This window comes from Drosophila arizonae, chromosome 4 (assembly GCF_054131065.1).
Source record: "Drosophila arizonae isolate 15081-1271.41 chromosome 4, UAZ_ARI_1.0, whole genome shotgun sequence".
Classification (NCBI taxonomy): domain Eukaryota; kingdom Metazoa; phylum Arthropoda; class Insecta; order Diptera; family Drosophilidae; genus Drosophila; species Drosophila arizonae.
The window spans coordinates 16,350,334-16,378,252 of NC_142924.1; the positions used below are offsets into that span (position 1 = coordinate 16,350,334).

Here is a 27,919-nt window from a genome sequence, read left to right on the forward strand (position 1 = left end):
TTGCAACTTAGAAAATTCTAAACAGATATTTTAAATATCTTGTTGTTTTTTTTTTTTTTTTAATTCAAAAAACCTCGATTTGCAGGAAAATACCAACCCATACAAATATAATGGAAAAGAAATGCAGCCGCTTCGTTTTCTATTTACTTTTATTTGTATGAATTAAAATGTACATAAATCATTCGTTACAAGCTGAGTTTACTTACACTTAGAGCACTAGCAATCGAGTATGTTTGAATGAATACGTTTAATAGTAAGATATAAATATGTAGGCATAATACATTTTTAAACGATAACCTAAATGCGAGAGAGTTCATTTGCTGGCACTGTTGCACTCTGGCTAATTCACTTTGATAGCGGTTCGAATCCCAAGAGTGAAGGAAATGACCTCCCTCTCTGGTTGCCGTTCGTTGAATTCGCGCTTCATTATTTTTCTGGACAAAAGATCATCGCCTTGATCGGTGGAAGTTATTGGATCTATATTTAAATCGCTTAGATCACGTTTTACTCGCGCTAGCTCAATATCCTCATCGTCGTCTAACTCAAAAATATTATTATTTGTGATCGCCAATTTGTTAATCTCATTAAAGAATTGGCTCTTCGCATCTCTAACTGTCCTGTCGTAACCCGGGTCGCTCAATGGTGGCAAATACGTTGCCGGGATGGGCGTTGACCCCTTATAGGTATCCGGACAGCGGGGATCTACAGAGCCTGGATAACAATAAATAGGAGTTGTATCTGGAGGCACAGTTGATGTTACTAAACTCTGTGAACAACGAATATCAGTTGATCCAGGATAGCAGTTTGGTTTTGTAGTCGTTCTTGGTTCTTCAGCACAACGAGGATCAGTTGAGCCTGGATAACATCTTGATTTAGGCGTTGTCACCGGTGGACGTCGTGTAGTTGGAGGAAGGTAAGTAGCTGGCTGGCAATCGGGATCTGTTGATCCAGGCAGACAACGGGGTTGTTGTGTGGTTATAGGCTCCCGTGGGCAACGAGGATCTCGTGATCCAGGGAAGCAATTAGGTGCTGCTGTCGTCTTTGGCTCTTGAGGACAACGAGGATCGGTAGATCCGGGATAACAGTTGGGTCTTGCAGTGGTCTTCGGTTCTTGGGGACAACGAGGATCAGTTGAGCCTGGATAACATCTTAACGTGGTCGTCGTCGCAGGTGGACGTCGTGTAGTTGGAGGAAGGTAAGTAGCTGGCTGGCAATCGGGATCTGTCGATCCAGGCAGACAACGGGGTTGTTGTGTGGTGATAGGCTTCCGTGGACAACGAGGATCTCGTGATCCAGGATAACAATTAGGCGCAGCTGTCGTCTTTGGCTCTTGAGGGCAACGAGGGTCGGTTGATCCGGGATAACAACCTGATGTTGTTGGAGTTTTTTGGTTTCCGGGAATTCTCGTAGTTTTTATTGGTGGCAAATAAGTGGCTGGTTGACATTTCGGATCACTTGATCCGTCATAGCAACCAGGTCGTTTTGTCGTTGGTACTTTGGGACACCTTGGATCTGGTGATCCTGGGAAGCAGTTTAGGCATTCAGGTTCCTTTGATCCTGGATAACATGCAGGAGTTGAGGTGGTTGTAGTAAGCTCCTTTGGACAGCGCGGATCACTAGAGCCGGGATAGCAGCTTGGTTTTGTCGTAGCTACAGGTGGACTTCTTGTAGTTGGAGGTAGATAAGTAGCTGGCTGACAATCGGGATCTGTTGAACCAGGAAGGCAACGCGGCTTTTGTGTAGTTATGGGTTCCCGTGGGCATCGAGGATCTCGTGATCCAGGATAGCAATTAGGCGCAGCTGTTGTCTTTGGCTCTTGAGGACAACGAGGATCAGTTGAGCCTGGATAACATCTAGGCTTAGTTGGAGTTACAGGAGGACGTTGTGTAGTGACTGATGGACGTCGTGTCGTTGGAGGAAGGTATGTAGCTGGCTGGCAATCCGGATCTGTCGATCCAGGAAGACAGCGTGGCTTTTGTGTGGTTATGGGCTCCCGTGGGCAACGAGGATCACGTGATCCAGGATAGCAATTAGGCGCAGCTGTCGTCTTTGGCTCTTGAGGACAACGAGGATCAGTTGAGCCCGGATAGCATCTTGGTTTAGTAGTTGTCACAGGTGGACTTCTGGTAGTTGGAGGCAGATAAGTAGCTGGCTGACAATCGGGATCTGTTGGTCCAGGAAGGCAACGTGGCTTTTGTGTGGTTATGGGCTCCCGTGGACAACGAGGATCTCGTGATCCAGGATAGCAATTAGGCGCAGCTGTCGTTTTCGGCTCTTGAGGACAACGAGGATCAGTTGAGCCTGGATAACATCTAGGCTTAGTTGGAGTTACAGGAGGACGTTGTGTAGTGACTGATGGACGTCGTGTCGTTGGAGGAAGGTATGTAGCTGGCTGGCAATCCGGATCTGTCGATCCAGGAAGACAGCGTGGCTTTTGTGTGGTTATGGGCTCCCGTGGGCAACGAGGATCACGTGATCCAGGATAGCAATTAGGCGCAGCTGTCGTCTTTGGCTCTTGAGGACAACGAGGATCAGTTGAGCCCGGATAGCATCTTGGTTTAGTAGTTGTCACAGGTGGACTTCTTGTAGTTGGAGGCAGATAAGTAGCTGGCTGACAATCGGGATCTGTTGATCCAGGCAGACATCGAGGTATTTGTGTGGTTATAGGCTCCCGTGGGCAACGAGGATCTCGTGATCCTGGATAACAATTAGGCGCAGCTGTCGTCTTTGGCTCTTGAGGGCAACGAGGGTCGGTTGATCCGGGATAACAACCTGATGTTGTTGGAGTTTTTTGGTTTCCGGGAATTCTCGTAGTTTTTATTGGTGGCAAATAAGTGGCTGGTTGACATTTCGGATCACTTGATCCGTCATAACAACCAGGTCGTTTTGTCGTTGGTACTTTGGGGCACCTTGGATCTGGTGATCCTGGGAAGCAGTTTAGGCATTCAGGTTCCTTTGATCCTGGATAACATGCAGGAGTTGAGGTGGTAGTAGTGAGTTCCTTTGGACAGCGCGGATCACTAGAGCCTGGATAGCACCTTGGCTTTGTCGTAGTCAGCGGTGGACGTCGTGTAGTTGGGCAACCAAGATCTGTTGAACCAGGATAGCAGCGGGGCTTTTGTGTGGTTATGGGCTCCTGTGGGCAACGAGGATCTCGTGATCCAGGATAGCAGTTAGGTGCATCTGTCGTCGTCGGCTCTTGAGGACAACGGGGATCAGTCGAGCCCGGATAACATCTTGGCTTAGTTGGAGTTACAGGAGGACGTTGTGTAGTGACTGATGGACGTCGTGTAGTTGGGGGAAGGTACGTAGCTGGCTGACAATCAGGATCTGTGGATCCTGGAAGGCAACGCGGCTTTTGTGTAGTTATGGGCTCCCGTGGGCATCGAGGATCACGTGATCCAGGATAGCAATTAGGCGCAGCTGTCGTTTTCGGCTCTTGAGGACAACGAGGATCAGTTGAGCCCGGATAGCATCTTGGCTTAGATGGAGTTACAGGTGGACGTTGTGTAGTGACTGATGGACGTCGTGTAGTTGGGGGAAGGTACGTAGCTGGCTGACAATCAGGATCTGTGGATCCTGGAAGGCAACGCGGCTTTTGTGTAGTTATGGGCTCCCGTGGGCATCGAGGATCACGTGATCCAGGATAGCAATTAGGCGCAGCTGTCGTTTTCGGCTCTTGAGGACAACGAGGATCAGTTGAGCCCGGATAGCATCTTGGCTTAGTAGTTGTCGCAGGTGGACTTCTGGTAGTTGGAGGCAGATAAGTAGCTGGCTGGCAATCGGGATCTGTTGATCCAGGAAGACAGCGTGGCTTTTGTGTAGTTATGGGTTCCCGTGGGCATCGAGGATCTCGGGATCCAGGATAGCAGTTAGGTGCGTCTGTCGTCTTTGGCTCTTGAGGACAACGGGGATCAGTCGAGCCCGGATAACATCTTGGCTTAGTTGGAGTTACAGGAGGACGTTGTGTTGTGACTGATGGACGTCGTGTAGTTGGGGGAAGGTACGTAGCTGGCTGACAATCAGGATCTGTGGATCCTGGAAGGCAAAGTGTCTTTTGTGTAGTTATGGGCTCCCGTGGGCAACGAGGATCTCGTGATCCAGGATAGCAGTTAGGTGCAGCTGTTGTCTTTGGCTCTTGAGGACAACGAGGATCGATAGATCCCCGATAGCAGTTGGGCCTTGCAGTCGTTTTCGGCCCTTGAGGACAACGAGGATCAGTTGAGCCTGGATAGCACCTTGGCTTTGTCGTAGTAATAGGTGGACTTGTTGTAGTTAGAGGAAGGTAAGTAGTTGACTGACAGTCGGGATCTGTCGATCCAGGCTGGCAACGGGATTTTTGTGTGGTTGTGGGTTCTTTTGGGCACCGAGGATCTCGTGATCCAGGATAACATTTGGGCGCTGTTGTTGTCTTTGGCTCTTGAGGACAACGGGGATCACTTGAACCTGGACGGCATGTTGGTTTTGATGGTGTAACTAGATTTCCGGGAATTCTCGTTGTTTTTATTGGAGGCAAATAAGTGGCTGGTTGACATTTCGGATCACTTGATCCGTCATAGCAACCAGGTCTTTTTGTTGTTGGTACTTTGGGACACCTTGGATCTGGTGATCCTGGGAAGCAGTTTAGGCATTCAGGTTCCTTTGATCCTGGATAACATGCAGGAGTTGAGGTGGTAGTAGTGAGTTCCTTTGGACAGCGCGGATCACTAGAGCCTGGATAGCACCTTGGCTTTGTCGTAGTCAGCGGTGGACGTCGTGTAGTTGGGCAACCAAGATCTGTTGAACCAGGATAGCAGCGGGGCTTTGAAGTAGTTTTTGGCTCCTGTGGGCAACGAGGATCTCGTGATCCAGGATAGCAATTAGGTGCATCTGTCGTCGTCGGCTCTTGAGGACAACGGGGATCAGTCGAGCCCGTATAACATCTTGGTTTAGTCGGGGTAACAGGAGGGCGCTGTGTAGTGACTGGTGGACGTCGTGTAGTTGGAGGAAGGTAAGTCGCTGGCTGACAATCGGGATCGGTCGATCCTGGAAGGCAATGGGGATTTTGTGTGGTGATGGGCTCCCGTGGGCAACGAGGATCTCGTGATCCAGGATAGCAGTTAGGTGAAACGGTTGTCTTTGGCTCTTGAGGACAACGGGGATCAGTGGAGCCCGGATAACATCTAGGCTTCGTTGGAGTTACAAGAGGGCGCTGTGTAGTGACTGATGGCCGTCGTGTAGTTGGAGGAAGGTAAGTAGCTGGTTGACAATCGGGATCTGTCGATCCTGGATAGCATTTTGGCTTCGATGTAGTTATGGGTTCTTGTTGACAACGAGGATCTCGTGATCCAGGATAGCAGTTAGGTGAAACTGTTGTCTTTGGCTCTTGAGGACAACGGGGATCAGTGGAGCCCGGATAACACCTAGGCTTCGTTGTAGTTACAAGAGGGCGCTGTGTAGTGACTGATGGCCGTCGTGTAGTTGGAGGAAGGTAAGAAGCTGGTTGACAATCGGGATCTGTCGATCCTGGATAGCATTTTGGCTTCGATGTAGTTATGGGTTCTTGTTGACAACGAGGATCTCGTGATCCAGGATAGCAGTTAGGTGAAACTGTTGTCTTTGGCTCTTGAGGACAACGGGGATCAGTGGAGCCCGGATAACACCTTGGTGTCTTTGGCGTTACAGGAGGTCGAATTGTTCCTGGTTGACAATCAGGATCTGTTGAGCCAGCAGAGCAACGTGGCTTGGTTGGGACTATTAGCTCCTCACCGCAAGCGAAGTTTCTTTCGCAAGCACCATTACATAGTTCAATATCACATTTTAAGTACACCTGAGATCGATCGGGGAACTTGAAAGCTTTAAGCGTATTGTAATAAGTTAACGTTTGGCCGGGAGATGACTCCAATTTTTTCCACTGCCCAAATACTTTTGTCTTCAGAGAGCAACCATTTTTATCGGAAAGCTGCAATTTGTTTGCGGTGCCTGTGTCGAAATCAGGATCATCGGAAGCATAGCATTGCAAGATGTTAATATCCCAGGTCTGTGTTGTCTGTTTGACATTAATCGTAAATGTTATATCCGTGCCCAGCTTTAAAGTATAGTTAATTGGCTTGATATTCGGTGGGAGACCTGTGCCTATCTCCATCCAGCATTCAACTGGACCGCTTGGAGTCTCTACCGATATTACCTCCAGCATGTCGACAACAAATGGTCGAAAATACACAGTCTTCTCCTGCTCATCGCTGCGACTGCATGTGATCTTGCGTGCCGTATCCCAACTCTCTTGAATATCCTGGTCATTCTGTATGATCAGTATATTGTCCACAGAAGCGCATATTGAACAGGATGGCTTGCTGCCACAGCCATCGAAGGGCACTTTGAAAACAAATCGACGCTCATTACTTCCAGCGCTCACATATCTGGAAAAGAGTGGGTAAGTCAATCAAATTGAAGGCATTCAAATTCTACATACCTGCACTTGGGATCATTGTAATATCCTTGACTGTATATCACTCCATTAAAGATCTCAGCGAATTCCACTTCGACTATCATCCCATTCGACGTGTCGCATTTGACGTCGATCTTCTCAATGTTGCCGTCGTATGCGGCGCTTTTCCGCGAAACTCGGGGGAACGATAATGCCACCTCGGCTGGGCTGACTTCATTATCGACATAATCATCGCCTTTCCTCAGATCTGTGCCGCCAGCAATGACCTTTAAAATGCAATAATAAATTAATTGAAACTCAATACGTTTGGCGTTATTGCGCGTTCCATACCAAAAGCTGAATCAAAAGTATTATGTGGCCAGCTTTGACCATTTTCAGTGGATTGTCGCTCAATCTAAAACCTGTTGCAAATTAAACGTAAATGTAATTAAAGTGTTTTTTTCCTCTTCTAATATGCATAAGTATTATTATATATTAATAGTAGCTGCTAATTCTTTGTCCAAATATATACTATATATAGATATATAACAATAGATATTAACATAATTATATATGCAAATTTCTGCCAAAAATATTAATCTCCAATGATCAATTATCAGCAGCGAATTCACATTTATATCTCTCGTTTTTTGACAGCTAAATATATACTTTAATAAAATATCATTCAGAATTATTTAGTCCCTGGAATGTGGCAGAAAGAATACTAAAGCTATAAAGATCGACTTTATGTTATGGCTTCAAGGTAAATCTGATTTGCTAATATTTTATTAATTTTTATATATATATATATATATTTAATTTGTTTAGCTTCGCAAAAGATTCGCAATAATTTATGCAGCCTTGATAGCAATTATAAAATATAATAAAAATTATGGTATATAATAAAACAATCGCAAGAGTTCGAAAATTCGCAGTTTCTCAAGTTCAGACTGCAGTTTTGGCAAGGTTCAGGCATTGAGAATTTCGATAAGCCGGATTTCAGAAATGCACAAAAATTTCGTTGGCTATAAATAAGAGAAACCAATTGACTTTGTTTGTAAATAATATCGATTTTTTTATTTTTGTAAATGCTAATCAAAAGAATAATTCTAACGAGCTCGAAAAGATATAATGAAAGATCTGGTTTCAATTAAACGAGTTTTTTAAGGTCTAATAGCAGTTTTGGGTATTGACCTCATTTTTGCACGAATTTCATGCCACTTTTTATTGCGTTAGACAAATTAATGGAATAGGATCATTATAAATTAAGAAATTGACTAATTTGTAAATAATCAAATAAAAATAAACGACATTTCCATAATTTATTGTCATTGAAATTTGAAGCCGATCAAATTTTAATTAGTAAATGCAAAGTAAACTTTTTTACTTGTTTAGGTAAGGCTAAAAATGGAGAATTATTATAGACTATTTCAGATCTTTGCTAGAAAAGCTATTCAAACGTTTTAATGTAATTCCTTTACATATTAAAAGAAATCAAAAGTAAAATAAGAAATTCACTTTTCAACCCATTAAAACTTCATTAATCGTCAAACATTTTCTTCTGACATTATGAAATTAATTTAGCATATGTACTATATAAGAGATGATATATTTGTATAGACATATTCAATGTCAAAAAATTATGTTTGATCCAGATATCAGAGATTTTTTTTTTGTTATAGAGTTGAAAGTGTTTTAAAACCGGTTTGGAGCGCGATTTAAAATGATTGTAATATCATTTATAAGGCAAGAGGTGTCATTAATAAATGGTCAATTTTGAGAGGGCGTGTGGCAAGCCAGCCGGATTGTATAGCCCGAATAATCTGCATATATACACATAAACAAACATACCTATTTGATGTGTATGTCTGCTTGACCCAATGATGACTTAACTCTTGAAGACGACGCAGCTACCACATTTTGTCGAATGCTTTACAAGCCATTCATTCATCTTTGTTTATTCAATCCGTTCGAATGACCTTCAACATTTTGGATTCCCTAAATTATTATTTCTTTATATATTTATTATTATTTGTTGTTGTTGTTGTTGTTGTTATGCTGAATTATCAATGCGCAATTTGTGCATATTGTTGCCTAATGGTTACTTGAACCCCGATCCCAAACAGAGTCTTTGATTTGTTGACTGGTTTCTGAGTTGTTTCTATTATTTTCGAAAATTCTTTGAGGCATCGCGGCGTTAATCGCAAAGTACTTTATCTTAGTTAAAATAAATTTTTTAAAGTTGTTGTTTAATATCTTTTTTTTTTCAACAGGTAACTGACAATAAATGCGCCGCTCTTAACAAACGTAAATTAGAATTGAAATGAAATTTATATTGCTCGAAACTGATTGCAAATATGCAAATATATACAAGAATTAGTACAGAGACTAAGGTACATACGATATAGGCAGCTTAACACTAACTAACAATTTGTTGTGGCAATTGATGAGATCTTGAGCATCTTGAGCATCTTTAGCATCTTCACTATACATATGATTGGCGTATAAAAAGATGTTTTTTTATTGACTGCATACAAAACGAAATAAATAATAACTTGGACATTGATGATCTTGCCGTGAACTTTTGCCATTTGGGCAAACGCGAGACAGACAGACAGACAGACAGACAGCCAGACGAACGGACAGACAGCCGGACAGGCATGGGTGCTTACACTACGGCTTGTGTATGCGTATTCGTATTCGTATTCGTATTCGTATTCATATTCGTGCTCGTGTATTCGTCATGGCAAACAGGTGAGATTACCCAACAGGCTTTGGCGACGACGACGACGCCTCAGCCACGCATTGTGCACATATATTTATATGAATATAATATATATACATATATAAATGTACATATCTGCACACATGTGTATCTGTCTGTTTTTTTTCACAGTCATCCAGCTTTTGTCATCAGTCATCACGGTAGGTGTGTACTGTGAACTGTTGCATTTGCAGCGCGGTTCATTTGGCGTATACGCAATTTCGCCTAGTCTAAGAATTCTTACTTAATATCCAAAATTGTTTGATATGTAATTATGTCAAGTTTAAATTGAGCTTTAATTACGTGTTTTTTTCTGGACAGGCATCAATTTGCGCCGCTCGATGAAAAGGTTTTTTATCTTAACTATCGCAAAGATCGTCTTGGCGAATCGACAGCTAAAAGGTTGGCCTAATAATAACCGACTTTATATAAATTTATTCGCATTAGCTTATTTGTTTGTTTTTGTTGTTGATTTTTTGTTGGTTTTTTTTCTTATACATTTCGCTGTTTCTGTTTTGTTTGGTAAAGGTTTTTTTTTTTTTGTGTTATTCGTAGAGGCGTCTTTTTGGGGTTGCAACAATATTTGATTTGAACTCTTACCATCAGCAAATAGTGTATTTGCGTTTCGGTGCTCGACAGCAACTTTTTATGTGCATCAACATTTGCCATATAGCAGTAGTCGTTGAAGTCTAAGGCAAACAAAGTAGGACAGTTTTTTTCTTCTTTTTTTTTGGGTCTTACGAGCCGAGATTTGCAAATCCGGATAAGCTGATTGCGGTCATATTAATGAATCTCGCATGTGAAATTCGGCATCCTCATTAAGCGGCTCTCAAGACTTCGTCAGGAACTGCACCTTGTCCACAATTGATATAGTCTATAAATTAGCGCCAAAATGTGCGCGAATAATAAATGACTTGACGACAGCGTATCGCTGTCCATCTTAAGTGCTTTTTTTCCGGCTCTAATCAGTTGGATTCGGCCTTGCCCATGATGGTTACACAAACTTCGTTTAATGTTGCCTAAGCCCATAATTAAGTCAATGCGATTTTAGCAATTTATTAAACGTCTTTTAATTCATTAAGACAAATTAATATTAAACAAAACTAAATGTCGACTTCGTGAGCTTGATGATGCGAATGAAATTGAATTGCTAAGCTCATCCAATGCCTGCACATACTATATCTATAAAGTCGTGTGAAGAGAATTCTCTTTGGATTGCATCTAACTTCTTGACTTCTCTAAATATATGCAGACAATTTTAAATGCAATTTCAAAAAACAATAAAATTATTTGTATATATATTCTTATTATTAATTACTTTAATGGCTTTTTCTATTTTCATATTTTCCATAAAATATTGCTAAAATATTTGAAACTGTAGAACTTTATTATTATTATTATTATTATTATTATTTTTTTTTTTTTTTTTTTTTAGTAACTTTACTTAGCAATTTCCTTAAATTTTGCAATCAAATAACTTCATTTTTGCTTTACTCATAAAAGTTTTGTTTGGGTTTTCTGCAATTCACGGAATTATATAAATATATATATATACTTTGTGACTTAACTTTTGGAAAAAATATTTTTTTTTTTACAACTCAATAAATTTTTTGAAAAATATTTATTTGGCTTCAGAAATCAAAAGAGTTTTGACGTAGGAAAAAAATTTTAATTTTTCGAATTCATCGAATTTTCCATTCCTCAATTGATATTTTGTATTTCCTGCTAGGGACTATATAAATAAAAATAAATGTCGCCTATTAACTATTTTTATAAATTACTATTATTTATTCATTTACTATATTTAATTCTCCTTTTTAAAGTATTAAATAAATTTAATTCCACATAAAACTATAATAAACTTAAATAATAGGTCATTAAATTAAATGCTTAATATATTATAATAATTTTATATTTAAAAGTCAAATCGTGCATCAATTATGTTAATTTCATATTATTAAGAAGAATCAATGTTTATATTAGTATTTTCAATTACAGTTTCGCAATAAATATAAGAATTTATTGTAATTTCAGAAAGTATATAATTAAAGAATCGTTGTAAATTTATTTTGAATACTTTACCCAACATTTATAAAAACTCTTGTTTAAACTTTTTTAATCACTATAAACCTACTTACAAATAAACTTTTAGATTTTACAACATTTTTTGTTGCAATATGTTCAGTTCAAGCACAGTCATAATATTTCGCCACTTTTTAAAAGTCTGCAAATCAATTCTGATTATTGGTTTATGTCACTATTTTTTGTATTTGCTGTAAGTCATAGAGTTTTCGGAACGCCCACGCACTGCACTTTGCACTTTATATTAGTCTTATCGATTATTTTGAAATGCACAAATGATGTTTTCTTAAGAAATTCTGCGACTTGATTGAACTTACAGGAATTGCTAGTTGAACGCTGCTTGGGTGGAGAGAGACAGAGAGAAAGAGTTAGTTTGATCACCGGCTGGTTAAGAGTTCGAAGTCGCACTAAGCTTGGAAAAGACGCGTCTTCGTTTATATACTCACACGTCGCATGTTTTAACTAAAATCGTTTTCAAAATCCAAAGGCGCAGCAGATGCAAAAAAAACAACAGCATCAACGGCATCAACGGCAGCAGCTACAGCAGCAGAAGCAGCAGCGGCAGTCGCAGCTAGCTGGGCTGGCTAGCGAAAAGAGCAGCTAAAACAGCAGCACGGCTGGCCACAAAAGAGTTATTTACTTTACAATTTTTTGTTTTTGGGGATGCTCACGAGGCATGTTTCAAAAGTATTTTAAAATGTTCGCTGAAAATATATTTATTCTTCGATGTGGCAACGCTCAAGTATGCAGCTGCACACACACATATAACTGTTCAAAGGTCTTCATCATTTGTTTTTGCATAAGATCGAGTTGCAGGCAGAAATGTCCGTTACTTATTGATCGCGCCTCGTGCAAGCATTTGACATATGCTGAAAAGTTTAGTATGTCGAATTTCTCATAGAAATGGGCAGCACTGCACATGCCCTAATGCCAAACTCTTATAAGAACTGCTCGCTTATAAGAAGCAACTCAAATTGGCAGCATTTTTTAAATGTTTGCAATGTATCGATAGCTGCAATTCTTACTATCGATATGTTAAGAATGCATTTAAATAATTTTAAAACGTGTGTTTCTTTAAATATTTGTTTATTATCAGAGCATCAGAATGTCTGCTTTAAACAGTGAAATAGAGTTTTTTTTTTATTTCTATTTTTTGCGCTTTACAGTCGCGTGAGGCGAGCGTCCGCCGTCGAAGTCGTCTTCATCTTGACCCGGTCTGAGGCGCTGCAACGGCGACAACTCCAGCCAAAAGATCCGCAACGTCAAACGGCTAACACCTCTGTATGTATTTTTAGGGCCAAAATGCCAAAATCCGTCATTGTCGCAACTGAAATCGTGGCCCGGCAACGACAACGACAACGACAACGGCAACGGGCACGCCGATGAGCTGGTCATGCAACTATAGAGTCAGTGCGGGCCGATCATCCCGAACAGGTATTAATACTGGCAGTCATACTTTTTTGGATGCCCAGCGTCCGCTTCGTGCTTCGTGGTGACAGACAAGACAGGCGGCAAGCGGTCATGGCGATTTAGATGCCGTTCGCTGATTGCTCAGTACCTTTGTATGAATACATACATACATACATACATACATATATTTCTATACTTATATATACGTATATAAAAACAGTTGGCATCGACTGCTAATGGTAAACCTATGGGCAGGCATTCAATTATACATATTAACATATACTTAATTATTGTCTATCAATATTTCTTGCTGATTTCAAACTAGTCAAAAAAATAAATAAACAATAAATTAAAATGGCTACAGATGAAGACGTTCAATACGCCTAAATCTCGAAGGCCGATTGAAAGAAAAACTCAAGGAAATGATGTTTCAATGTGAGGAATGGATTAAAGATATTCAACCCGGGGGGCATACGCTGCCAGAAATTCCTTTATGTCCACAGTTAGCGGTCGTCGCTTGCGAAACGGCCTTCAAAACCGGAAATACTTTTGGGCTGATGCTGAACTGGCAGCATCTGGAAAAGCCAAAGCGCCAGAACCACAAACTAATCAGATAATATATGAAATATAAGTAGATAGAAAGAATAATATGATTATTATGATTATTTTTTTTATAGTTGTGAATAGTAAACTTAACTCGTATTTTGCATGTGCGAGCACAGAAATTTGCATAAGTAGAAAAACAAAAACAGCTTCAATAAAAATCTTGTTTAACTCTTTGCAATTACGACTGATGAAATTTTAAGGTTGGTTTTATAGCAAAAAACATACAAGAAAAACTTTAATGATTTCAAAAAAATTCAAATAATAAATGATATTGTAAAATAATGGGGAATATAATGTTTATAATTATTTATTAAATACTAATATTTTAAAAATAATTTCAGCTCTGTAAAATATTCATATTAAAGCAAGTTTTAGATTTTTCATTCTTTTTATTTATATTTCATGCCTAAAGTTATGCAACAGTTTTTGCAATGCAAATAATTTGTAGCATACTTCTATGGGCAAATGAGACTACTCTCTTGAACGGCTAAGAGTGCACCACTGTTCAACCAATATTTGTGCCCTACTCATCATTTCTGTTCGCCTGATACTTTACCAAAATTTTCGTTTAAATTTAGCTGCCAGCTCAAATGTCTAACGCCTGCTAACAGCTAAATTACAATTTCAAATCTCTTCAAATTGAATTTTAAATCAAATGAAATCAAAATCAATCAGAAACAGAAGTTTAATCAAATTCAAAAACTTCACGGAAAGTTTGCCAACACCGTTTGCCGCTCGTAGTGTTGGCAATGCTGCAAATGGGGCAGCCAAAAAAAAAGTGGAAGAGGCGCGGGGGCGGCTAGTAATTGCTCCAAGGAAAAATCGATACGGAGACAGCTGTTCGTGTACAACAAGTGCAACGCAACGCAGGAGCCGCAAAAAGAAATTCAACCAGAAAGAAATAAGGAAAACAAATATAATTGAAAAGTAAAAAAGTGAATAAATCATATAAATAAACGAAAAGCAGTCAATTAAAATAGCAACAACAAGTGGGAAAACGAACGAGCGCATTTTTTTTATATGAATTTTCCGTGACATATGGTCGAAGGGCGACAATAGAGAAATATATATAAATATAATCTTATATATTCCGAATATATATATATATATATATATAAATCGAGGAATTTATCTGCACGACAATGCCTAGCTCGAGGCGTGCCATTTTGGGACACATCATGTCCGGCATATGCACGAAGATGAACCGCACCAAGCCGGTGCCAGCGGACGTGATGGAGACGCCACTGAAGCGCTGCCTGACCACCTTCGATATTGCACTATTGGGTATATCTGTTGGATATATGTAGAAATAGATATAGGTAGATAATTTATACTCCATATTCAATCTAGGCATTGGCCACATGGTGGGCGCGGGCATCTACGTGCTGACTGGCACCGTGGCCAAGGAAATGGCCGGACCTGGCATCATCTTGTCCTTTGTGCTCGCCGGATTTGTATCGATGCTGGCGGCGCTTTGCTATGCGGAGTTCGGCACGCGCGTGCCCAAGGCTGGATCGGCTTATGTCTACACCTATATATCGATCGGTGAGTTCTGGGCCTTTGTCATCGGCTGGAACATCCTGCTGGAGCACATGCTGGGCGCCGCCTCGGTGGCGCGCGCTTGGAGCGGCTATGTGGACTCCATGCTGGGCGGCTGGATTGCCAATACGACCATGTCGCTGATGGGCGGGCTGCATGAGCCGGGGCTGGCTCAGTATCCGGACGTGCTAGCCTTTCTCGTCTGCGTTGTCTATGCGGCGGCCCTGGGCAGCGGCGTCAAGGCGACGGCCGTCTTCAACAGCGTGCTGACTCTGGTCAACATTGGGGTCATGCTGGTGGTCATTGGAGTGGGCTTCTGGTATGCCGATGCCAACAACTGGTCCGAGGCGCAGGGCGGCTTTCTGCCCTATGGCTTTGGGGGCGTGATTGCCGGGGCTGCCACCTGCTTTTATGCGTTCGTTGGCTTCGACTCGATAGCCACGTCCGGGGAGGAGGCCAAGAATCCAGCCGTCTCCATACCCATCGCCACGGTGCTGTCCCTTTGCGTCGTCACGGTGGGCTATATTCTGGTGAGTGCGGCCCTCACGCTCATGATACCCATCAGCGAGATCAATCCGGCCGCCTCGCTGCCGGAGGCCTTTGGCCAGCTGCATCTGCCGTGGGCGAAGTACATCATCTCCATTGGGGCACTCTGCGGCATGACGACCACATTGCTGGGCTCGCTCTATGCGCTGCCGCGTTGCATGTACGCAATGGCCTCGGACGGGCTGCTCTTCAGCTGCTTCGGGCGGATCAGCCAGAGCACCCAGGTGCCGCTGCTGAATCTGATTGTCTCCGGCCTGCTAAGCGCTGCTCTGGCCTTGGTCTTCGACCTAGCCAAGCTGGTGGAGTTCATGTCCATTGGCACGCTGCTCGCCTACACCATTGTCTCGGCCAGTGTCATCATTTTGCGCTATCGCCCGCTCACCCACGTGGGCACGCCCAATCCCGTCTATGCGCCGGACACGCCGGACGAGGAGAACGACGAGGATGCCGATTCACAGTCGAGCATCGATACAGCATCCCCGACAAGCGATCTGATTGAGGGCGCTCTGGCTGGCCGTCTGAAGCCGCAATTTCGCTGGCTGGAGCCACTGCTGGGCCGCTTCGCACCTGGGTCGGTGGTCTCGGTGGCTGTGCTGCTCTTCATTGTGCTCAGCTTTGCCATCTGCCTGGAGCTGAAGGTGTCGTGGGCGCAGCTCTACTCCGGCACCTGGTGGGCTCTGCTCGTCTACGGTTTCATCATCTTTGCGGCCAGCGCCTGTGTCGCCGTCATGGCCGTGCACAATCAGAACACGCGCGGGTTGAACTTCAAGGTGCCGCTGGTGCCCTTCGTGCCGGCCCTGGGCATCTTTAGCAATATTATGCTGATGGTCCATCTGGATGCGTTGACCTGGGTGCGCTTCTTTGTCTGGGTCACCATAGGCATGGTCGTCTACTTCCTGTACGGCATTCGGCACAGCAAGGAGGGCGAAGCCTGTTCCACGTACTCCATTCTGATGACCTCATCGGAGGCAGGCAAACTCAACTGGGGATCCTTCAAGGCTTCCAAGAATGTGGCCAAGCATACGGTGCTCGAACGTTTCCTGGGTCGCCGAAAAGTGGACGATAAGAAGCCCATTGTTGACGAGGAATGCGACGATAATGCAGAGAGTCCAAATTAAATCAATCGATGAGAACACGTTTATATATATATGTATTTATATTTATATCTGTTATTCAATTTACATCAATCGAAAATTATATACTTACATATATAAAGCTTGTTGAACAAATATGTCAGACGAACACAAACTAATGTAACTCTATATATAAATGTATATGTTATTCCTGTATATGTGGCCAGCCCTGCCTGTAACAATTGTTAATACAGTACCTTCCCATCCAATGTTATGTACCACGCCCACTTCAGAAATCTTTATACCTACATATATACTCTCTATTATATCCATTATACGTGTACATGAATATATATATATATATACAAAAAATAATAACAATAATTGCAACATATTAAAGATGATATATTAAAGTATATTTGAATCGTTTGATAAATGTATAAAGATATCTACCAATTAAATATTTATGTAAACATCAATCTTTTAAAGAGAGTTTATTTGGTTTGGTACAGTTTGGGCTTAGTTATGAGTCTGAAAAAGGACCTATAGTCGAAAAATTCATCAAAAGAACGAATAGCCGGCAAATAGCTTTTGATTTCTAGAGGGCTCTTAGTTCCATTAGCTAGAGTTGTAGACCTTAAGAACTGCAAACTTGGATCAACATTTTATATTATTTATACGCTTCTTCCAACAAAAGCTCTAGCCCCAAAAGTATGCCTTATAATGTTTCGATCACATCAGTCGAAAACTTATAAAAATATCTGGCAAATCAGTGAGTAATGCAAATACAATTCCTATAGAGCGCAATTACTCTTCCGGATTAAACATATGGCGAAATATTTACGAAGCTACAAATACTAAGGAAAAAGTGAATATATACTACATATATATTAATGAAATATGCTCATAAATATTCAGGAAAACACGAAGAGCTCTAGGTTCTTAAACGTTATGATTTTTGAAGTTTTTTATTTAAATTGAATTAAATTCCTTTTTATTGCAAAATATTATATAATTTTTTTTTAATATATATTTTAATATAAAAATTGATTCATTTTATAAATATCAATTTATCAGTATATTAAACATATGGTGAATTTTGCAAAATTAAATACAGATTAAATCTAGGAAAATTGTAATACAATTACAATAATGGGTATTTTAATTTATTTTAAAATTAATCAATATTTACTCAAAATTTATTTTATTTTCAATATTAAAATTATTAAATGAATTTTTCAATTATCATCACGTAAATCTGCTCAATGTAGTACAAACAAATATTAAATCATTTAGAAATCATTTAGTTCGTGAACGTTATTGCATTTCGTGCGAGATTGAAAATTCGTGAAATGGAATGTCGCAGCGCTGATTCCATTATCTATTGAAATAAGCTGCCAAATCAAGGTGTGAGGAGAGAGGGAGAGCGCGAAAGTATCGTCATAACATAAACAAGTTCACGTTCCGATGACGCAGCCATGTGACGCATGCAATACATGCAAACTTCACACGCATTCAAACACACGTTCACATACATATACCAAGCTCTGTGTTTGTGTGCATATCGCACACGAGACCAAGGCCTGTGTGCGAAGAGCGAGAGCAAAAGCATTTCATACGAGAGCTTACGAGCTTGGCAACAACAAAAATCTGAAGCTAGAATATGAGCGAGTAATGAAAAAAAAAAAACGGGTTTCGAACGCATGACTTTTGATGGAGCGGCAGAGAAACAGTGAGCCAACAAATCTGTTTGGCGCTATTTCGCAAGCGCAACAGCCAGCGCATGTGTCCGTTGGCACTGAGCTTAACGTATTTGTATTTTGAATTTAAATTCAAAATTAACGCTCGCAGCGTGCGTACTCACAGACACAAATACATATGCACACACACAAAAATGTGTATGTGTACTCATGTGAGCGTGCTACAGCTTCTACAGCATGTGAGAGATATTAAGTGAATTATGTTTCGTATAGCTGCGGTGTTTCGCGATTTGAATATTGGCCGTTGTAATTCAGGCAAAGCGAAACTCATTTTAATAGAGAAACAGATTTGTATTTGTAGTTTACTCTTTAGAGGTCTTCCGGCTATGCGCTGTGATGTGATGATGGCCCCTAAACGCAGTATTCATGTCTACGCGCCTGTACCAATGCCATTGACAAGTTTTGCTCTGCCAGATTCGTGTATTGAAGCAGCACAAGGTGATAGTTGAGGATGCCGGCTGTTCACAAAAACAGAAAAAAAAACGCAACGTTATGGGGCAGAGGAACCAAAGACGATGTGATGCGATGAATCCTAAGTGTACAAACAATAAGTGAGCGAGGTGGGATTCAATTGTTCTATGTTTAATACTAACTATCAATATGTATAAATTAATCATTTTTATTGCAAAGCTTTGTAAAAGACAATATGAGACTTATCTCAAGCTAAAAAATAATGCTAGTCCTCCTATAAATTAGTTTTGCTTCACATTCAGTACAGTATAATCAAAAACTAGCACTTTTCAAACACACCTCGCACCCAGATCGACAGATGAATGCACACATGCACAAATGCATACATCTGTTTTTCGGTTGCACGATGGTATGTAGGTATGTATACTTGGAAATCACCTTGCAACAGCTGCAACATCCTCGGACGTACAGCCATCCCTCACAATTTAGGGGTTGCTGCTGCAGACGCGGAGTTCGGAAAATGGAAATCTACCTGTAGTTGTAGTTGTCTTTACCTGCATACACACATACAGATGTATGCATACATGCATCTGCATTGCATACATGTGTATGTGCATTTGTATGTTACTGATCTGCTCTGTGCTCTGGCATAATTCCCTGTGTGTAGGCCAATGATCTTTATTTTTTGGAGTCGCAGCTGCTCAACGAAATCATAAACTGCGACGCGCACATCGAATAATTATTGCAGGCATTTGTACACACATACATACAGATATGCATACATGTATGTATATCTACATACAAAATATATACATACATATGTATGTATATCAATAGTTATAAATCCACATCGATAGTTAATTATTCATAGGTTGATTAATTTGAAGCATCTTTAGTGAAAGTGCATTGTGGAATGCAAATGAAAGGTGTGCTGATTTACTACGTACATACACACATAAAAACATACATACATATGCACATACCGCATGCGATTGCTCTAGCTGCTACAGTCACCGTCTTTCGGTATTCACTGTATAAGTATGTATGTATAGATAATTATTGTATGTATGCGTGCACATTCATAGCATATAGGGGTAGTTTTCAAGCATTGAAAACCCATAAAACGCTGGCATATGGCATCTGAAATCAACGTTTCATTCTCAATAGAATATTTCCGTGTACATTTAATTATAAACGCAAGCGTACAGGCATGTAAAGTGAAGGCAAACGCTTGTATTTCAACGTTCCACGCAGTTGTATTCGAAAATAACGTCGCACTAGCGCCAACTTTCTCACACATACCAATGCAAGTATTGAAAACGAAGCCCTGGTATGTTTCAATTCCAGTTGTCACTCGTGTATATGTGTCCATTTCACTGTTGAAGGTTGCTCATCGAGAGTCGATGTACAGTTGACTTCAAGCAAGAGCATAAATCTAGAAGACAGCTTGACGTCACAGACTTACATTTATGTGGAAAATAGCCGAAGTAAGCAGAATGTTATAGGTATTATTTATTATTATAGACCGCACTAATATTTTTCAATTAATAAGTAAAAAATAATTTATTTACATCAACTGATGATGATTCACATCAACAATACAGATGAATTACATTGTATAGATCTATAATTTTGAGGTCAATTTATATAGACAGAACCCATTAAAATATATATATGTATATTAATTTTTTTTTTAATAATTAAGAGTTCAAATTCCATAAAATATATACGTTTATTTCAGGCACAGATAAGAACGCTGTTTGTTGTATGAGTGTGTGACGTCACGTTGTTTTGTTTTGTTATCTCTCTCTGAAGCGTATAACCTCTTGCAGCGTAGCTACGCGAAGCATACATAAGCGAAACGAAAATGAGGATTGCAACCATTTGTATTTCAGAGAGCAGAGCAGACATACGGGCGCGCTTCGTTTCATTTCGCGTATGCGAGTGAGTGAATTTTTGTATCGTTCGATTTGTTTTAAAATCGACAAACAGCCGACTACAAAAACTTACGCGAAATTATATTCGTTTATTAAAAATATTTCGCAAGCAATGTGCCGTATTGCATCAACCAAGTGAAATTAAAGTCAGCACAAAAAATAATAAAAATAAATAAATAAAATTACTCACACTTACACGCGCGCACACGCACACAACAGAGAAACGAATGAACACAGAAAAGGCAATGAAAATGCCAATCGTGAGCTAAAGTCAAATAGCAGTTAGTAAAGTGAATAAATAGCAAGAACTGTGATAATTGTAAAGCTGGCAAGCAGTGCATAAACAACATTTGGAACCCCAACAAAAGCAACAAACAACAAAATGGTTAGCAGCAGCAACAATACGAATGGTGTGGATGGCAACAAAATAGTTAACGGTCTCCTAACGGCACTTGCGACCACTCCTGAGAGCAGTAGCAGCAGCAGTGGCAGCAGCAACAACAACAACACCAACATCAACATGGACGCCTCGTCGGCTTCGAGTGCAGCTGTGACGCCCGCATTGACTGTGTTTACATCAGCCACGTCCAGTCCTTCCGCCATGTCCACGCCCACAAAGGAAGCACAGATGCTGCGCACAATTAGGGAGAAGATTCTCCGAACGCCCGGCGGCGTATGTGAGCTGCATGCTTTGAGTTTTGCCGAGCAGACCAACATCAATGGCGGCAGCATTAGCGCGTTTGGAGCAGGCGTGGAACAGCCTGTGAGAGTGATCAAGAACCGCTATGTGATTAGCGCCCAGCCCAATCACATCTCGGCCGCAGCAGCAGCCAAAACACCCGCCTCCTATCGCCATCTGATCGACCTGACCTCATCGAACCTGCAGTGCATGGACGTCTACAATGGCAGGCAGTATCCCTGTAAGATTATCAACGAGCCGCTGGACAAGGTGCAACGCGCCTATTTTCAGCTGGAGCAGGACGACGAGCTCTGCCGCAGCACCATCTATGGCCATAAGCTGATTCGCGGTGCCCACGATCTCGTGCCGCTCTCCAAGAATCGCACCTACATCATCAACGCACCCGCCCAGCATGTCTATGAGAACCTCCACACGTACATCCGCCATGAGAAGCGTCTGTGCGAACAGGAGGCACGCGCCATATTTCATCAGATCTGCCAGACGGTGCAGGTGTGCCATCGCAACGGGATCATTCTGCGCGATCTCAAACTGAAGCGCTTCTACTTCATTGACGAAGCGAGGTTAGTATCAAATGTGTAAACAACCACAATCGCCACGAACTAGTAACCTGTTGATCCTCGCTCCTCTCTATCTGCATAAACTATCGATATTTCAATATTGACAGCAGTCATCGCTATTATTTGTATTGTTTCACAAATATTTCAAGGCGAACAAAGCAAAGTTTAAAGTTGATCGAGTGAATTAATAACAATAATTATTATTTTATATTATTATTATTATTATTATAATTTATTTCTAAGCTTTGCTTATTAATGATGGATATATATTTAATTCTAAGTTTGCCATAAATTTCCTTTTTATTTGTCTTACTTTGCTCGCTTTCTTTTACCCACTTTTGCTGTTAGAACTAGTTTTATTGCGTTTCTAAATCTGGCAACACTATAATTTTCATTTGGATTTCGCTGTGCGACACTACTGTATTGAGTTCACATATGAACATACAAGATTAGTTCAAATTCTAGCAGACTGATGTATTTACATACATAAATACATACACATGTATGTATGTATGTACATGTGATTTGATGGCTTTCGTAATCGATTGGTAGTGACCCTACCCCGGACACCCGCATGTGAACTGACACTACTCCACTACCAGCAACAAGATCGGCAACACCAACACTCACACACACACATTCACACCTCGCACACATTTGCTCGCTGTACTGGTTGCATATCTTTATTTTGCAATTCGATAAAAACTCGTTATGAGCAACAGTTGTTGTTTTTTTGTGTGTTGGTGTTATTGGTGCCACAATTGTTGCTCTTGTTATTGGCCGACGTTGACGTTGTGGCTGTTGTGTTCGGTGTCGGCCAGTTGTGGGTAACATTGAACATTTAAGAAGTGTTGCAATAAAAAAAAGCAACAGCGAATAGATCAACCAACAGCGACACAATATGCCTGTATATGTATGTATAGCTGTGTGAGTATTTAGCTTTGGGAAATTACTGTACCTGATGAAATACATCGCTGTGAATAGAATATTGCGTTCTTTTATGTAAACGTTTTGGCGTGCTCAATATTTTGGTCAACAGTGTACGTGTACACAAAATACTGATAATATAGCAGCAACACAAGCACATGAAACTGCGTATAGACATACATACTTACATGCATATACACGCATACATACATATATCTGGAGCGTACAAAATGCTCACAGCGAGGTTCCTACTCTGTACTCATTTACTCGTAAATGTGTATGTGTGTGTTTTAAGTGTGAGTGCTTATACGTGAGTACAGTACACGTCGAAATGTTAGGCTCACCTTCAAAATTTGTACTGTGCGCTTGCAAAATAATTCATTTTTTTTTGTATTTCGTTTTTTTGTACTTACGAAGTGCACACGTCAGGCAAATGTATGTACAGATGTATGTATATATATGTGATATATATATATATACACGTACGTATGTATGAATTCTTAATCTTGACTCGTGGCGAGCAAAATAACTTTTCTTTTTTCGTACCTATTCGTCTCTGCTGTACCTGTTGATTGTGAGAGGCATATACGAAAATCTGATTCTCTCAGTCTCTACGTTGACTATATATTTATATACACATATTTGTGTATATGCCTGTATATAGTTCTTACAAATGAAGCAATACTTGTTGAATGTTTTTGAACTTTTTGTTGTTTTGTTTGTATTGTTTTCACGTTTCCATTGCCAATGCAATTAGCAAATTTATTGCATTGACGTTTTCCGCTTTTCATGTTGCCAACTTGCTTTTTTACAAACGTATTTATTTTGTTCACAATGTAATCTTTATCAGATTCATCAAGTATTTTATAAATTCATTTGCTTGTTTCTATAGCAAATACATATGTATATACTATCGCAATCTTTCATCTATCATATACAATTTTATTATCTTAATTGCGTTTAGGGAATTTCATTAGATTGCAAAGATTCCTTAGACCTTTTATTATTATTGTTTACTTTTTGTTGAGATAATAGCTGAATAGATGTGTTTACCTAGTAAATAAATTATTAAGCCAAATAAACCGATTTCTGTACACTCAAAGACTTGAGTCAATTTCAATTATCTCGAAAAACAATTGAGGCATATACATATATACAGTACAAAGTATACACAATTGTGGAATGCAGAATAACAAAATATGGTATTTAAATGGTACATATATAAAATGAGTTGAATGCACTTATTTTGCGAAAATATATATCATACAAATTGTAAGTATTGCATATAAGTTACGTATTCAATTAAATACTTATATGATCAATACTCGATTTTCAGACATCGATGAGCGGACTTATATTAAATATTCAATATTTACACATACCCAATCTAAATCACATGCATCTATACATACTCACACACACACATACGCACCCATTCGACTTTAAGGTCAATTTGTGCTACGGCCCTGACTCTGATCTTCTGTATGTATGTTCATGTATTATAATTTTCTGTTCGCGTATAGATATTTAAATAGCATTTAAATTAGCAGCACGTATTAACATCGACTTCCTCCACACTCAGCGCACCTCTCCTCTCCAGTCTAATTGATGGTGCGAGTATCTTTTTGGAAAATACAATTTGTTAATATCAACGCGAGCGCGAGAGGGAGAGCGAGCCATCGTGTTCGCTCTTCAAATGAATGGGCTGCGCAATGCTCGCCTCCCTCTTCTGTAAGCAAACAAGGTCGCTTGTTGTAACAGCTAGACTACCCGTTGCTCTCACTCTCCCTCTCTCAAGCTCTCTCTTTGAATTACTCTCGTGCATGGATCGTAGTTTGTATTGTAATTTTGTTTGATGGCAAAAGGCTCGCTCAATTTTAATTTTGGTTGCTCATTTTTGCTCAGGGTCAGCTCGAGGTTTTTTCAGCTCGTATGTGTGCTCGCGTGTGTGTGTGTGTATGTTTGTTTGTTTCATGGCACAATCGAAAAAATAATATTGTTGAGCTTTTGGCGCTCACTTAATTATCTTAGCTTTTAACTTTTTTTTCCAATGTTTATTATCTGTTGTCATTGTTGTTTCAACTTTGAAGCCGTAGGTGGAGTTGCCACAGCCACTGCAGTGTCACTTACAAATAGGCCCAAGTTGAGCGAGCGCTCTCTTTGTTTCTCTGTTTCTCTTCAGTTTTTTTTTTTTTTTGCATGAAAATGTAGGCCAATGTCAACATGGTGTCACCGCTCTTGGGTGTTTGGGGTCGCCAGCTTTGTCAGAGATGGGTGCACGCTTTGGCTTTGTGGTTATATCAATTACATACGCTCACAGCAAGTTCGCTTCACTAGGGCTGGCAACGCCATCAACGCTAATGCCAACGCCAACGCAATGCCAATCGATTCGTGTGTCTCTCTCCCTCTCTGTGTCTGTCTTTTGTAATGCGATAGTAAATGGCAACACCATCAATTTTGAAAATTATGCAACTCTGCATTTAACTGCGATTGCAAGCGCAGAGCGCAATAAATAAAATGGAATTAGCATTAATTTGAAATGTATTTATTTCTTGTATGATTACAGAACGAAACTGCAGTACGAATCGCTGGAGGGCTCCATGATACTGGATGGTGAGGATGATACGCTTAGCGACAAGATCGGCTGTCCACTGTACACGGCACCGGAACTGCTGTGTCCGCAGCCCACGTACCAGGGCAAGCCGGCGGACATGTGGTCATTGGGTGTCATACTCTACACAATGCTCGTTGGCCAGTATCCCTTCTACGAGAAGGCCAACTGCAATCTGATAACGGTAATCAGGCATGGCAATGTCCAAATACCAATGTCGTTATCCAAGTCGGTTCGCTGGTTAATGCTCTCGCTACTGCGCAAGAATTACACTGAGCGCATGACGGCAACTCACATTTTCCTAACGCCCTGGCTGCGAGAGCAGAAGCCGTTCCATTTGTACCTGCCCGTCAATGTGCAAATTGCCGACGATTGGGATGTCGAAGAGGATCAGGATGGTCATGAAAGCATGGAGGTGGGCGACATGAGTGAAATCTGCCCACTGGTTGGTGAGAAGCCGGAAGATGAGTTTGACGACGACATCGGTGTGGAGCCGCTAGACTATACCCACACTACTTTGCAAATGGCCCAAACAAGCAGCTCCAGCTCCAGCACTCTAAGCAGTTCAACTGAAACCGATGCAGATGCTGACGAGGATATGGGCTGACCTATGCTTGACACGGAGACACACAAGAAGCCACTGGAAGCTCGCTCTCTCGTATACGCTGGCGCGTGATCTTGATTGGATTCAAGATTCAATTCTGTGGACCTCTCTCTGCATGAGGCGCATTGATTACCTGCGCTCTACGAAGATAGCCAGGGCTAAGGCGGCCGCGCTCTTCACGTCAACATCCTTCGCGAAGGTGTGATGCTCACCTTTGACACTCGCACTCAAAAAGACTTTGTAGCCTCGCTCACCTTACACGTACACAAAATTAGTAACTACATAAAAACTCTCACTGCCTTCCAAAACAGTAACGAAATAACGTTAGACCGTTCTCTACTTGAAGGATCCTTTTAATTGCTTCATATGTAAAAATCCAAATTCGTATGCGAATCGTCCTCGTAACTATTGCAACTGCAACTGATTCTTCCTAATAGAAACTTATGTACAATACATAAATTAATATTTTGCTGTAAATTGTTGGAACTTATCAATTTGATGGAAAGCATTATTTTCAATGTTTACAATGGCAATGAAAGCAAATTGTTATTTATTATATAAATCTATGTATACATTTTTTTTTTTTAATTTTTGCGCATATTATGATGAATGATAGAAAGAAAAAAGTGAAAAATTATGAAACGAATAAAAACTTTGATCTCACTTTGAAAAAAAAAAAAAAACTTTTTTTAATTTAAATAGTTTTTAAACATTTTTAGATGTATTTCTATATGCAGAATGTATTTTTCCTATAAAGCTTCTAGATGTTTGGGCTCTGAATATTTCGACTATTGCCTTAATATTACAGAAAAAAGTAATACAGTCGACTCTTGTTATTTCAAACCTGCGTTATTTCGAACCTCTCATTAATTAAAAGTTATAACTCAGTAATTCGAACTAAAAATCATTGCTAAGACGCGATAATTCGTACTCATATGGTTAAACACTCGACAATTCGAAATATTTTAAGAGTCCCTTGAATTTCGAAATAACGAGAGTCGACTGTATTTTGATATATGTAAAAATATATCAAATTAATGAAAGTCAATTTTGATTGTCATTATATAGTTAAAGTTAAATTAGTTAGTTTACTTATATATTTTACTAGTCATTGTCTGTTTAGTTGATTGCCCAAGTATAATTGTGTGGGAATATCGAATGTTTCAGCACGTGGGAAAAGCTAATCTGTTGATAAGAGCCTTATCAGTTGATATTTTTAATGGAATAGAGAAGAAGAATTCTTGAGGGCTAGCTCTTACATGATGTCATAACAAAAAATAATAATAATACCCTTTCAAAAACCAGAACGTGTTCTCAAAATTCGTATAGGTGAATCTGAAACTATAGCAATTTTTTAACAATGAAAAATATACATATACAAGCATACATTTATTCATATACTCAAAAAAGGATGTGTTATAATAGATGCAGAGCTTAACGAAATAGAAAGGGTATTTTTTTTTAATAAAAAAAACCCAGTTACACATAAAAAAACCCGTCCTGAATATTTGATTCAACCACCATTCAAAAGAGACGAAATTGAATGAATTTGTGAAATACCTGAAATATTTCCGTATATAAAAATGAAAACATGCAATATAGCATTACAATTATGTTTTGTATATTTTTTTATCAAAGTTTCCATTAATACAAGTTGCCAAAAAAACAAAATTGTTTACTAACTATGTATTTAGTTAACGGCGCAATAGGCGACCTAACGTAGTGTCGACGTGCCAACTTCTACGTAGCTCGAAACACATCACATACATATATACATACATACACACATACGTATGCATGTAGATAGTATTATAAAATTGGCGAGAGAATTTCGTAAGAACGTTAAACCTGCAGAGAGTAACGTAGGCGCCATCACCTACGTACAGACATACATATGTGGCCTATGTGATAGCGACAACTCTCTTGAGTTGAAAATGTCGGAATACTTTTAATTAGGTGTGGTTGTACTTCTAGAACTTTGTAGAT

General features: G+C 40.2%; 3 protein-coding genes across 4 annotated transcripts; 2 read left to right on the forward strand and 1 right to left on the reverse strand.

The window, feature by feature from the left end:
• Nucleotides 1-131: 131 nt before the first annotated feature.
• Nucleotides 132-11,701, reverse strand: zye (zona pellucida domain-containing protein zye). 2 transcript variants are annotated; one of them, XM_089467877.1, is made up of 4 exons: nt 11,570-11,701; nt 6,758-6,828; nt 6,452-6,693; nt 132-6,398 (listed from the first exon to the last, which is right to left on the reverse strand). In XM_089467877.1, exons 2-4 carry the CDS (start codon nt 6,797-6,799, stop codon nt 341-343), a joined length of 6,342 nt encoding a protein of 2,113 aa, XP_089324003.1. In that variant the 5' UTR covers nt 6,800-6,828; nt 11,570-11,701; the 3' UTR covers nt 132-340. The 2 variants fall into 2 exon arrangements, with proteins under 2 accessions (XP_089324003.1, XP_089324004.1); XM_089467878.1 differs by lacking the exon at nt 11,570-11,701 and adding an exon at nt 8,258-10,559.
• A 2,218-nt stretch (nt 11,702-13,919) lies between these two features.
• Nucleotides 13,920-16,905, forward strand: LOC149269230 (cationic amino acid transporter 4). Its single transcript, XM_089467142.1, has 2 exons — nt 13,920-14,552; nt 14,619-16,905. The coding sequence occupies exons 1-2, from the start codon at nt 14,411-14,413 to the stop codon at nt 16,469-16,471; spliced, it is 1,995 nt and encodes a 664-aa protein (XP_089323268.1). The 5' UTR covers nt 13,920-14,410; the 3' UTR covers nt 16,472-16,905.
• Nucleotides 16,906-20,461: 3,556 nt separating this feature from the next.
• Nucleotides 20,462-26,593, forward strand: trbl (tribbles pseudokinase 2). The gene is made up of 2 exons (XM_018005465.2): nt 20,462-21,794; nt 25,285-26,593. Exons 1-2 carry the CDS (start codon nt 20,917-20,919, stop codon nt 25,934-25,936), a joined length of 1,530 nt encoding a protein of 509 aa, XP_017860954.1. The 5' UTR covers nt 20,462-20,916; the 3' UTR covers nt 25,937-26,593.
• The last annotated feature ends 1,326 nt before the right edge of the window (nt 26,594-27,919 follow it).

Coding starts and splice junctions, on each gene's coding strand:
- LOC149269230 (XM_089467142.1), top strand. CDS start 14,411: ATGCCTAGCTCGAGGCGTGCCATTTTGGGACACATCATGTCCGGCATA. Junction 14,553..14,618: donor CTTCGATATTGCACTATTGG/GTATATCTGTTG, acceptor TATTCAATCTAG/GCATTGGCCACATGGTGGGC.
- zye (XM_089467877.1), bottom strand. CDS start 6,799: ATGGTCAAAGCTGGCCACATAATACTTTTGATTCAGCTTTTG. Junction 6,694..6,757: donor TACTTTTGATTCAGCTTTTG/GTATGGAACGCG, acceptor TGCATTTTAAAG/GTCATTGCTGGCGGCACAGA. Junction 6,399..6,451: donor TACAATGATCCCAAGTGCAG/GTATGTAGAATT, acceptor ACTCTTTTCCAG/ATATGTGAGCGCTGGAAGTA.
- trbl (XM_018005465.2), top strand. CDS start 20,917: ATGGTTAGCAGCAGCAACAATACGAATGGTGTGGATGGCAACAAAATA. Junction 21,795..25,284: donor TACTTCATTGACGAAGCGAG/GTTAGTATCAAA, acceptor GTATGATTACAG/AACGAAACTGCAGTACGAAT.